General features: G+C 34.6%; 2 protein-coding genes across 6 annotated transcripts; one reads left to right on the plus strand and one right to left on the minus strand.

Annotated features, from left to right (window-relative positions):
• The first annotated feature begins 181 nt into the window (after window positions 1-181).
• LOC148252890 (putative zinc finger A20 and AN1 domain-containing stress-associated protein 8) lies at window positions 182-1,089 on the plus strand. Its single transcript, XM_088207199.1, has one exon. The coding sequence runs from the start codon at window positions 410-412 to the stop codon at window positions 857-859; it is 450 nt and encodes a 149-aa protein (XP_088063325.1). The 5' UTR covers window positions 182-409; the 3' UTR covers window positions 860-1,089.
• Window positions 1,090-1,575: 486 nt separating this feature from the next.
• On the minus strand, window positions 1,576-7,786 carry VOZ1 (vascular plant one zinc finger protein). Of its 5 annotated transcripts, XM_022052034.2 has the most exons (6): window positions 7,641-7,783; window positions 7,480-7,503; window positions 6,679-6,937; window positions 6,068-6,217; window positions 2,715-3,237; window positions 1,576-2,600 (listed from the first exon to the last, which is right to left on the minus strand). In XM_022052034.2, exons 3-6 carry the CDS (start codon window positions 6,904-6,906, stop codon window positions 2,047-2,049), a joined length of 1,455 nt encoding a protein of 484 aa, XP_021907726.2. In that variant the 5' UTR covers window positions 6,907-6,937; window positions 7,480-7,503; window positions 7,641-7,783; the 3' UTR covers window positions 1,576-2,046. The 5 variants fall into 5 exon arrangements, with proteins under 5 accessions (XP_021907726.2, XP_088063323.1, XP_088063321.1 ...); XM_088207197.1 differs by lacking the exon at window positions 7,480-7,503 and having other exon boundaries at window positions 7,641-7,786; XM_088207195.1 differs by lacking the exon at window positions 7,641-7,783 and having other exon boundaries at window positions 7,480-7,634.
• Between the last annotated feature and the right edge of the window lie 4,430 nt (window positions 7,787-12,216).

The following is a 12,216-nucleotide window of genomic DNA, read 5'->3' on the forward strand; positions in this document are numbered from 1 at the left end:
ATTACTATTAATAATAAATGACTAGCGTATTTTATTTAAGAAATACTAAATCACTTTGAAGAGAAAGTTGAGCATATTTACGGCAAGTCAAAAAGAAAAAAAGTAAAAAACGAATAAAACGCCGCGTTTTGTTAAACTGAGGCGAACCGACAAAAAGTTTTCCTGTTCAGAGAAGGATCAAATTTTTAAATCGTAAATCCCTCAATTTCCTCTTTAGAGGGGAATTTAGGCTTCCGAATTCCGAATTCCGAACCGAACAAGGAATCAAGCGTCTATAAATCAAGCCGAACTGAAGCAATGAACCACAAATTACTTCTCAGAAGCTCTTGTACTCTTGCTTTTCTACTCAAATCGAATCATTAATCCTCTACTTTCATCGACAACAGAGAAATAATCGAACCGATCCAACATGAATTCAGGCAACAATGGAAATCCATCTCTGTGCGCAGCGGGTTGCGGTTTCTACGGCTCAGCAAAGAACAAGAACCTATGTTCCAAATGCTACGAAGATTTTCTCTCTCGAGAAATGGCTAAGCGCAGAATATCCATCTTCCTCACAGCACAACCCGACCCACCATCAGCAGATCTTTCTTCCAATACTCGAACTGCTACTACCAGTACTGTTAATGGCGGCGACGGTGAATGTGACAGGAATGGAAGAGCGAAGAATAGATGCAAGAAGTGCAATAAAAAAGTGGGTTTAACGGGCTTCGCGTGCCGGTGCGGGGAGATGTTCTGCGGATCTCACCGCTACCCGGAAGAGCATTCTTGCAACTTCGATTACAAGACGGCGGGTCGCCAAATATTGGGCAAGCACAATCAACTTTGCACAGGTGATAAATTGCATCACCGGATTTGAATTGAATGTAGAACCATTAGTTTAGTGAGATGAGGTATGTCAGTCCTGGGTTTTACAGTACCATCATCATGTTCTTCATCATGAGTGTATATACATATATATACACACACAAAATTCGAATACCATCATGTTTGATCCATGACTTCTAGAAAGAAACTTGTTGAAGGTTTTGAGGTATACAGATCGAGTTGTTTCACCATATTATAATGAATCTCATGAGTTTTCTTTTCTTTTCTCGTCATATCCGATTTTTTTTAGTTTTTTAAAAATACAGTTTTGAATTCATAATCATATTATAGTGTTGAATAATAAATAATATGAAAATCATTAAATAATATGAAATCAGTAACATAACTTTACATACATAGTTTGAATTTTTTAGTATATTGATTTTATATTATAACTTCAAGTGTTTATAGAAACTCAAAAAGGAGTTAAACTGAGGTTTTTAAATTTAAGCAACTTTAAAACAAGAAAGCAAGCACCTACTAACAAATTAGTAACAAATGCTAACAAATGCAAAATTTCTTCAACATAACAAAAATCTAAATAGATCTGAAAGACAGAAGATAATTGTCAATAACCTCAGGATAATTAGTGTAACTAAGGTTATCTCAGAAGCACCCATCAGAACCTCCAAATTGGGTGTCTAGTCTTATGGAAGAGGAGGTGTAAGCACATCATAGAGATTATTCATAAAAAGAATCAGAAAAAAATTTTTAAAAGTATAATAGCAGCCAATTTTTATCCATTGAAAATCATGGAAATGTAATAGTCAGGTATCATCCATTAGCAGCCTACTGATGGAAATTAGCATAAAGTTGAAAACCCACAATGTATTTGGTGACAATATATATATATATATATGTATATACCCATACCAATATTATCTCGTCTCTGGCATTCCCCTCAATCTTCATCACTTACAAAAATGGACTGAAGAAAACAGCCACCTTCCTGGTTTGTAAGTTAAGTTAGAACAGGCTCCGGGATCCAAGACAGTCTAATATGCATCATTTCTGTATGACGATCAATTATATACAATTCCATATGGCTGGAAAGAAAAACAAATAGAAAAGAGTTCGCCCTGATGTCCATGAGAAGACAGATCCTCCATTAGTACCTGTATACCTGCTTCAGCCAGTGCAGCTGGCCTTCCGGAATTTAGCTTCTTTCTCATCCATCCATCAAGTTATGTAATAGTCAGTTATATTTTCAACAAGGTAATCATAATGCATACCCAGTCCATAATCAAACTTTTCATTTGTTGGCGCCACCACGTTTGGAGTCACATAAACATTTCCGACACCTACCTTAGCATTAAGTTTGCTTCTTCCTTTAACAACACGCTTGTTATCGGATGGAAATTCAGCAGTAAGCCTTCCCATCTGCTTCTGTAGATCAGCAACTGAATCAGTATTTATTTTCCCTTTAGAATTCTTCTTCCCATCAACAAGCTTCAGCTCCAATCTATATAAGGCACATGCATCACACTTATTGATCTCATACTCATAAAGATGCCATTCAAAATGGTTCAGTGGTTGTGGATCCATGTAGTACGATCTCTTTAGTCCTCCAAATTCATTCATGACTTGCTTTCTTGACTCATGCCAACCACGACCACTGTAATCAGGTAATGACCTCTGCTTTCTGTTCCCACTTTCAAATGCTCTTCGAGGCTTATCAAAAAAAAGCCATTCCCTAATTGTTTCACCATCAAGAACAGAAAGATCAAAGAGCTCTGCAATTGCACAAAAAAGTGTTAAGATATTATTAAAGTGCCGTGTTCCTTTCCCATCCAACCAATGAAGGAAAGGAAAACATTACTACTACAAGCCAAAAGGGTTAGACTTACCAGGAGCATTCCATGGTGACTTTGCAGTTGCGGCTCCTTCACATTCTGGAATACCAACATCTTTCCCTTGGGCTTTTGCACTAAGAGCAGCAAAAAGGAGACCATCCTTCAGACCGATGCCTCCTGGACGCAGAACTGGACCCATTCCAGGTGGTCCTTCATTCAATGCCAATGCAGCATGAAAGCTACTGCAATAGTCCTGACACCAGTCCAACCCTTGAGCAGGCCTTGGGCAATCCCAAAGTGCACATTTAGGACCTAAGAATGCAGAAGGTGGGGGGCATATGCTTGGCAGATAACCAGAAACATGAGGTATGGCATCCTCCCCACCATAGACAGTACCAGTAAAACCAACATAGAAATTTTGCTCAAAGTCTTGATGCATGTCAAAATGATGATAATCCAACTGATTAGTGCCTTCAAAATTGTTAACCGGCATGTTGTGCATTCCAGATGGAGAATCTTTGCAATTATTAAGCAATGGAAAGCCACGTTCTGGTTGCCCCTGGTTCACACTGTATTCCTGAAACTTATCAATTACCAGATCCACCAGTTAGTGCCCTTCTTTGATATGATAAAACACCAATAAAATAGGAAATTCTACATCACAATAATAAATATTAAAAACATAAGTGAGGCATGCATGCAATTCACAAGGCCAAAAAAGCAGAAACATATTTCAAATCATGCATGGAAATGTAGAGTGGGAAGAATAGATAGAATAATCAGTAATGACACTTTTTGAATTCCATGATTCTCTTCCATTGGTGGATAAAGGAGAAAATTGGTTCACATCCTATGCTCTCTCGGGCTAAATAGAGGAGAACTCATCCCATTTTTTTTGAAATAAATATATATATATTTTTATCTCAAAAAAAAATATTCACAAGGCACCAAACAAGGGGGTACCACCCATGTACAATTGTTTACTCTCTAAATAGAGGAGAACTCATCCCATGGATGGCTGAATTCAAGAAATTATACCCCTCCTCCCTTCTCTTTCCTCTCTTCCCACTGCCAGCTCTCAACAAACTAGCATGACTACAAGCCATTCTAATCCCATAAATATGATATAAAAGGCATGACAATTGTAGGTAACAAATCAAACACAGTACTCTCCCTTCTCAATATCCAGAAGGAAGCTTGAATTGATTATGCAGTAACAGAACTTGTAGAGCCTCAATTCACAAACCTCATAGTGAGTCTTCGAAAGAGAAACTAGTGGTGGAAGGACCACAAAAACAACTATGCCTAGAATTACCATAAAACAGGTGCATATAATTAAATAAAATATATAGAACAACAGGGAGAGGGCAGAAAATCTCTGAAGCTTTAAAGGAACATTAACTCTCTATGCTTTGCAGGCTGAAAAATGGAATGGAACATCTAGCACTCTCTGACATGGGAAACAATTATTAGATTTCTTCCAGCTGATGGACATAAACTCTTGCAGATTAGTAATGTACAAAATATTATAGGTATAGAAAAATGAAGCACTCTTCTCCAAGGCCCTTGAAAAAATTAGCCACCCTGTAAATAAAAAGAAATTAAAAAAACACTCATCAGAAAATATAACTGCAAATCATATCCATGGAATTTTATAGCCAAGAGTCTCGTTGATTTCACATCCCAAACAGTACTAAGCTTTGCAACTGCTAACTTATTAGATTCTTATTTTTTTAATAAAACTAATTTACTTTAATTACCATTTGATGTCCTCTTAAAAACTAATAATATACACATAAAATAATGTTCCTTGCAAATATTTATAGTAAATATATTGTTTATTAATTTTTTAATAAAAACAACAGTTTATTTTTTTGCAACATCATAAAATTAAAAATGTGTATATAAAATGGTGTACTACATAAAATATTTCTAATAAATAAATTTTTTAGTTTTAAAACTGCTTGTTTTTTGCAACGTCACTTTAGATACGTAATTGCTTATGTTTTAGATAACTCAATTGCTTAAGTAACTTAAACTACCTTACTTTAAACATATTTCCTTTAACTATATTTCAAATACACTCAAAACAAACTACCATAAAGTTTTTATTGAAAAATAAAACAAAAAAATTTCAACATAAAACTGAGGCGTCCGACAGTGATACTCTCCCTGGGAACAAATATGTCCAAGATGTTACCAGTGGTTACTAAATTAGTCACCTAAAAAAAGTATTTGAATGCAAGGAAACTAGAGGATTGAATCATTCCTATTTAGATCTTTCTGTGTCTAACAATGGCATTAACTCCAGATAGATCTTTCTTTTACTTCGTTAATGGAAAATAAATTTAGATAAAAATATTTACAGCCACAATTATATAGTCTAAATTCTATAAGATTGAAAACTTGTCCAGAGGTTAGAAAAAAAAACCTTAGACCTAAATGATTTTTTTCAATACAAAGGGTTAAAGCCTCAGAAAGCTCCATAAAACACTATCCAAAGCATTTGACCCATAAATGCTGCTGCCACAAAGACTAAATTGTCAACCATTAACTGAGCAAGTTACGACAGCAAAACCACATAAACAGCACATCTAGAAGAACTCTCACAGCTAACTTCAAAACAGCCAGTGCCAGATCACACATCTCCCAAAACCAAAGGGGATGAATTGTTGAGGGCAAAGAATTAAACCATGGAACAAAAGCACAACCAAGTGGTACATGAAAAAAAAACATAAAGATGAGAAAGTGGATAATAATCAAGGCCAAACTTGTAGGGCTGCCACTTTCTTGACACAAGAAAAAAAAACACATACATTGAAAAATTTGTTTGTATAGCCTTGTCAACCTCCCAATTCAAAGAGCTGAAAGGACATGATCTTTCACGGGTTTCTGGAGGTTTAAAAGAAACGGCCAAAACCTTGATTTATCCTTATTGGAGGATTACATGTATGTTACGAAATATAGATAAATATAAATATTAATAGTCCTCTTCCTTTTTTGGTACAGAAATTAAATTCTCACTCACTCTATCTTGTTATTATACTTTAGAAAGCCCCAACCAAAACAAAGGGTAAATTTGTCAGTGAATTCTCAACTAATAAATCTAGATAAGGTCATCAACAGGACATCAATGCATTATTACTATACCTAACAAGTACATAATAGGCACGCCAATTAAACAAATAGATAAATATAGTATGTAGTTTTCTGGTGTTTATGCAGTGAGCATGAAATAGACTCTGAAGCCAATTAGCTTAAGGCACACAATCTTCTTGATGCCTGCTTCTTGAGTCCAATTAATGTGTCACGTCCGACAAAAGGAAACTAATGTTGCCAAAAATAATCATAATCAAAATATATAATCAATAAAGAATTAGTTGAAGAACCAAAAACAAAATACCCACCCCTTGGAATACAGTATTATCTCCAACTTGCAGGTTTTGATCATTAGGCTCAACCTTCGGTGCAGCTAATCCACTTGTTGCATCATCTTCCTCCTCACAAAGCTGCAGCAGCCGACAAATGTCTGACGAGAATGAGCCAAGAGTACCACCCTGTTAATCGCCCATTGAAAATCACCCCTTTTAGTATCTTATTAATATTAATCAATATCAGAACTATGGGTTTGTATTTCTCAACTTCATTGCAGATACCCATATGGGCATACACTCAAGATAAAACAACCAAAATAGCAGAGCAACACCTTAAGATACTTCAGATAGATATGTAAAACAAGCAACTTTTGACGATTCCTTTACAATTTGAAATATACATGTTAACAAAAATAATCAAGTATATACCAGAATTGTCACCCCTTTTCCTTTATACACCACTCAGGAAAATCACATTTCAAAAATTACTACATACACATACACGTACTCTCTGATCCATAAAAGAAAATTGGTAATCACCCCTTTTCTTTTATATACCACTCAAGAAAATCACATTCAAAAATTGCAACTAGGAGGTACATACACAAGCACGTATAGAGATTCATAAAAGAAAGCCACACTACTTGTTGCAAAGAAGACGCAGGAGATGGCTCATTAAGCTCTGCTTTCCATTCCCGGAGCATCTGATGAACTTGCTCCTCAAGGACTGCAACATCAATTGAACGGCTTTCCTTCCTTGCGAACTGCAGATCCAAGAACATTCCCTGCAGATCATCAACTCGGTTCTTTGCCTTGTCCTTGAAGAGTTTGTGGGATGCAGACTTGCAGTTAGTCTTCGAACCCTTCCCCATTACAAACTTCCTCCTGCTCTCAACCACGATTCTGCAGTCAAAAATCAAACCCATTAAAAACGAACAGTTAGAATCGCAATAACATAAACTATATTACCCAACTGGTAGGAGCCCTAAAAGCGAATAAAAACCCTAAATTTAGGTCAAATAAACCGAAATTGACAAACAAAAGTAGAGATAGACTAGGGCAAGTCGGTACTTTCAATTTAGTAAACCCATGATAATCAAACCAAAATCCAACGATACAAGATTCACAAAAACTCCATTTGTTTCAGAATCAAATCTAACAGACAATCAAATGAAAACCAATCCCAGGTCGCCTTTACCACAATCATATACATACATATATAAACTCCATCTCTCCCTCTCCCTCTCTCTCTCTCCAACTTTTTTAGGTACTCTGTCTGACCCAGTAGTCCAATATAGCTTAAAAGACGAAATCAAGCAACCAACAACGTCAGATCAGAGAAGGCACCAAATACTAGAGCCATAAAAAACACACAAATTACTCAATAATCCAAGGTAAAACTAGTGATCTTAATACCCCTATGAGAAGATGAATCGAAAACTCACTGGTATATTACTGTCTATCCCGAGCTGCGAAAGAAAGGATAGCGGAGAGTGAGGGATAAAGTGATAGGAGATTGCGATAAATAAAGGAAAAGTAAATATTCCATACACCAAACAAACACACTGTTTATCACCAACAAGAAAACAAAAGAGATGCTCCTTACCCAAAAAAAAAAAAGAAATTGTTGAAGGTAGAGGAGAGAGAGTCACAGAAAGACGAGAGAGAAGGAAATGGGTTTGTGCTTTTTCAAGTTTATGCTTCCCATTCAACTCTCTCTCTCTCTCGCGCGCGCGTCTATCCCGAAAGTACTGCGGCAAATCTACTTAATACTATTATTATTATTTTGATGATAAAATGCCATTTTTAACTTTTGAGATAACATAGTAAATCAAATAATAATAAAAAATTAAATAATAAATTATAATAAGTACCTAGAATAAGTTGAAGATTCGATCAATAATAAATTATGAAACAAATTTTAATTTTGAATATAAATTAAAATTATTTTCATGAATTTAAAAATTATATACTTGTTTCTTTAACAAATTTTTTTATAACTCAATTTAATTAATTAATGTTGGCAAAATAGATGACATATTATATAAAAAACACATGACAAAGAGATGTTTAGCAACAAGTTTATTGTGTACGAAATTTTCTTAACAATAACCAACCAAAAAATATATTTTTTTAATGTTTAATCATAAAACCATAACTCTTAAACATTTTTTATTTTCTCTGTTTTTACTTAAATTTTATCAAACTTGAAGTAGCACTCGTCAAACATAACCTTATTAAAGTCTACATAAAGATTAAGGCAAGCAGTAACAATAAAGATGACATTTTACATTTAAACTCGTTTGAATATGATCCGATACTATTTTATTCGTCAAAGTAAGAACTTAGGTCGAATTGGGTATGGGCTATGTTAGGTATAGGTTGGTGAAAAAAGAGGAGAGACCGAACATTTTTGAACTTAACATGCTATGTATGTATATATACATTTTAAATTATTATTATTATTATAAATATAAATATATTATATTAATATAATAAAATAATTAATGAGATTCGAGTTAAATAACTTGTAAACCTGACATAATCTAAAAAAAATGATTCAAACATGCTTCGTATTTGTGAAGAATTTGAGTTTGTTCTTTGTAGGGGCAAGTTGGATCGAATTTTGGTAAATTTTGTCTTGAACTTGCCTCGTTCGTTGCCATTCCTAACTAATAAGCTCCCTTAGTCTCTAAACTCATGATAATCAACTTTGGTTGTTCCTTGTCATTTTAAGAATATCAATTGGCATCGTATATGAGAAGTAAGGAATGACGATGATGATTTAAAGAAGCACATGTACGTCATAAATATAAATTTTTTAAAGTATAAGGGTGAATAATTTACCTTATCATTACTTCATTCTCCTAAATGATCTTGCTCAATTAATGTAAGAAAGAAATAGAAACATCAATTTCTTAAAACGCCAACTAACAATAGGTAACTACAATCCCTCATTGTGCAACATAAGGTAGATTTGGAAGAGATACCTCCAAGTGTGAAACACCTTAACCAAAATCAAACAAATGGTAGCAAAAACTCTAACCTTATAGTAGGAGAAATATACATAAAGCCAAATTTTATAATATTTAAGGGACATCAGGAATAAGGTCAAAGAAGTAGATGACAAGTTAGCCTACAATGACCCGAAACTTAAAAGAAAATAAAATCATAAATTGAATGCAGAAGCGAACTAATAAAGTTAGAGTTTATATTTCTTACATAATAATTTAGAATACTCAATAGGGTTACGAGACTAAAAGAATAATGAAAAATCAAAAAAATAAATGCAAAGTAAACAACTGGGCATCCTATTCGCAATCCTTTTGTGGATCGGAATCTGGATCTTGATTCTCTTGATCTGAAATATTTAATGAAAGAGTGAGCTACACTAGTCCAGTAAGAATATTACATTACTCACCGATACAGAAATGAAGATTGATAAAAATCATAAAAATAACTAATGAAGCTCTTAATTTAAGTAAATTTATGTATCATAAATAAAATTATTTATTGCATACTTACCGTAGCGAGATTTTCAAAAATCGACCTATAAAGGCAATAACACAAAAATATTATAATCTCATATTCAATTAGTCAGAACAATAACTTATTCCTTTTTATTTGCTTACTAGTATCCTTGGGGGTTCATAGGGATGTCCCATTATGCGTGAACCCATAATAAAACTTGTCAACTAACCGGCCGTTCCCATACCCCATTCGGTATGAGCACCAAAAATATCATCGCTCAATACTCGTCCAGTATGAGGGTGAATTAGGCCGTCCCTATGTCCTGTTCGGTATGAACGCCAAAAATATCTTTTCTCGATACCCCTGTCCGGTATGAGGTAACATTCACGGTATGATTCGCTATGTACTCGTCTGTCTACCATTTTTCAGGATATCCAGTAAGACAATCGTTTCATTCATTCACTTGACCAAGTAATTTTTCATTTACATTTAATTTTCAGTTTCACAATTCAACTGTAAATCACGCAAGACAAGTAATACATGCATCAAGGAAACACAACTAAATCATCTTACTAATTCCAGTGTATTATCATGCATTTAAAACTGTAAAATCAAACAATCAGTTAAAACATGACAAACAGTGATAAATAACCGGTTTCGGCTTCATTAGTAACATGTAATTAATTATCGAAGTTTTCTAAATTATGCAAAATACTTTATAATTTATAATTAGACTTCAATTCCATAACAGAGAATAAAGTGAGGATTCTTACCCGAATCGGTATCCGAAATACTAAACTTTCAGCTGCGCCTTCTAATGGTCCCTAAGTTCCCTGAATTTTTTTTTTTAGATTAAAATACGGTTCAAGTACTTAGAAATACCCCAAAAATCCAAAATCGATGTTAAAAACCTTTTTTGGCCAATTTTAAAATTTCGGCACGGTGACACCACCGTGTTCCGACGACGATGCCGCCATTCGCGGCGCTCAGACTAGCTATTTTCGGTCAGTTTTGGCTGATTTTGGCCGGTTTTATACTCATCCCTGCGAGATAACACGTTAAGGGGCATCGTTTGGCCAAAAAAGTCGAAAAACAAAGACTTCCGGCAATGAAATTTTTCAGTGCAGCGGCTCTGCTGGCTCACATTTACGGTTGGACGTTTTTTTTGGTCAACTTGTAAAAAACAGAATAGTGAATACAATTGTGAAAAAATCGCACGAAACGAAAATCAAGAAAAGGCTCATCGGGGGCAGTTTTTGGTTTTTCCTGCGACACCTGCAGTTTTCAACTCATCCACCAGTCCTTTTGCTTCGATTTGGCCATGGGGGTGTTCAAAATTAAATTTTGAGTGAATGAATTTTTTTATACCTTTTTTGACGGTGGGAGGTGGCTCCGGCGTGGTGGCGGGTGGCAATTGGTTCTCTTCTCCGACGATTAGTTCTTCTTCTTTGGCGGGTTGCTGGCGGCTAGGGATAGGGTTCGGTATGAAGTGGGATATTTATACCCGTCTCTCTTTAATCTGGACCGTTCATTGCGTTTGATCTCGACCATCTGATCGTGTTTAAAGAGAAAATAAATCTGAACCGTTTATCGCGATTTGATCTGGACTGTATGATCGCGTTTAAAGAGAGAACAAATCTGAACCGTTCATTGCGTTAATCGTGACCGTCCGATCGCACTTGAGGAGAGAACGGATTCGGACCGTCCACGTGCACAAGAAGAAATCTGGATCGTCCAATCGCGGACACAAGAATTACCAGTGTGGCTTCTCGCATGACACCGAGTCAGCGTATCTTACCACGCAACGTGCTCCGGTTTGTCGGGGTTGCTGATTGGATGTTCCTACGTGACATATTTTTTTAAATTGCATTTTGACTCCCAATTTCTAATTTTTCTTTCAAAAATATCTCCGAACTTAAATTTTCACACATTTTTTCCAAAATTATTTTCAATTTCATCATCCACCTATTTTTTTCTAATTTTTATATTAAATAAAAATTTATAAGTATAAAAATTATATTTATATATATTTATTTTTATTTTATTTATTTTAAGATTAATTCCGGGCCAAAATTCGGACCCAATTATTACATAGCCAACCTTAAAAAAATTGTCAGCACTAATGAAACAACTGGTGACGAAGACTTGTTTGGAGAAGCTTAAAATAAAATTGTTAAAGGATGAGTTATAGGACCACAAAGTGATGGGTCTTTTTTTCCATATATAGTTGTATGGAAGATCATTGCTTCATCTAAGATTAAACTGTCTTAACTAGAATAGTATGATGGAATAAAAGATCTTGTGGATAATCTCAACTATTACAAAGTTGTTTATGTGGACGATAAATGCCATGTTGTGAAGAAAATTCTTTCTTAAGTTAAAAAAAGGGTTGATGAATGGTTTTAAGCATCAAGTCATGAATTGTGCATGGCTGTAAGGACCTTGCAGATAAATTCTTAGCACATTTCATTAACAATCAAATATCTAAGATAAAGGTGTATCATTATGCTTTATTATTTTAGGCTATATCATTACACTTTATTTAAAACTTTTAACTTTGGCTAACTTAGATAAAGGTGTGCCATAGTAGTAATTACCAATAGAAAATCATGAAATTGCCATTTATTTAATTAGAACCTCTAAAGAATCTAGTGGAACTCTTCTCTTAAGCATAAAAATAGATAAATATAGAGTAAACTGTGGTTCTTATG

Source organism: Carica papaya, chromosome 7, assembly GCF_054855325.1.
Source record: "Carica papaya isolate Zhongbai chromosome 7, ASM5485532v1, whole genome shotgun sequence".
Taxonomy (NCBI): Eukaryota; Viridiplantae; Streptophyta; class Magnoliopsida; order Brassicales; family Caricaceae; genus Carica; species Carica papaya.

Coding starts and splice junctions, on each gene's coding strand:
- LOC148252890 (XM_088207199.1), top strand. CDS start 410: ATGAATTCAGGCAACAATGGAAATCCATCTCTGTGCGCAGCGGGTTGC.
- VOZ1 (XM_088207197.1), bottom strand. CDS start 6,906: ATGGGGAAGGGTTCGAAGACTAACTGCAAGTCTGCATCCCACAAACTC. Junction 3,238..6,067: donor ATAATACTGTATTCCAAGGG/GTGGGTATTTTG, acceptor GATAAGTTTCAG/GAATACAGTGTGAACCAGGG. Junction 2,601..2,714: donor GTCACCATGGAATGCTCCTG/GTAAGTCTAACC, acceptor GTGCAATTGCAG/AGCTCTTTGATCTTTCTGTT.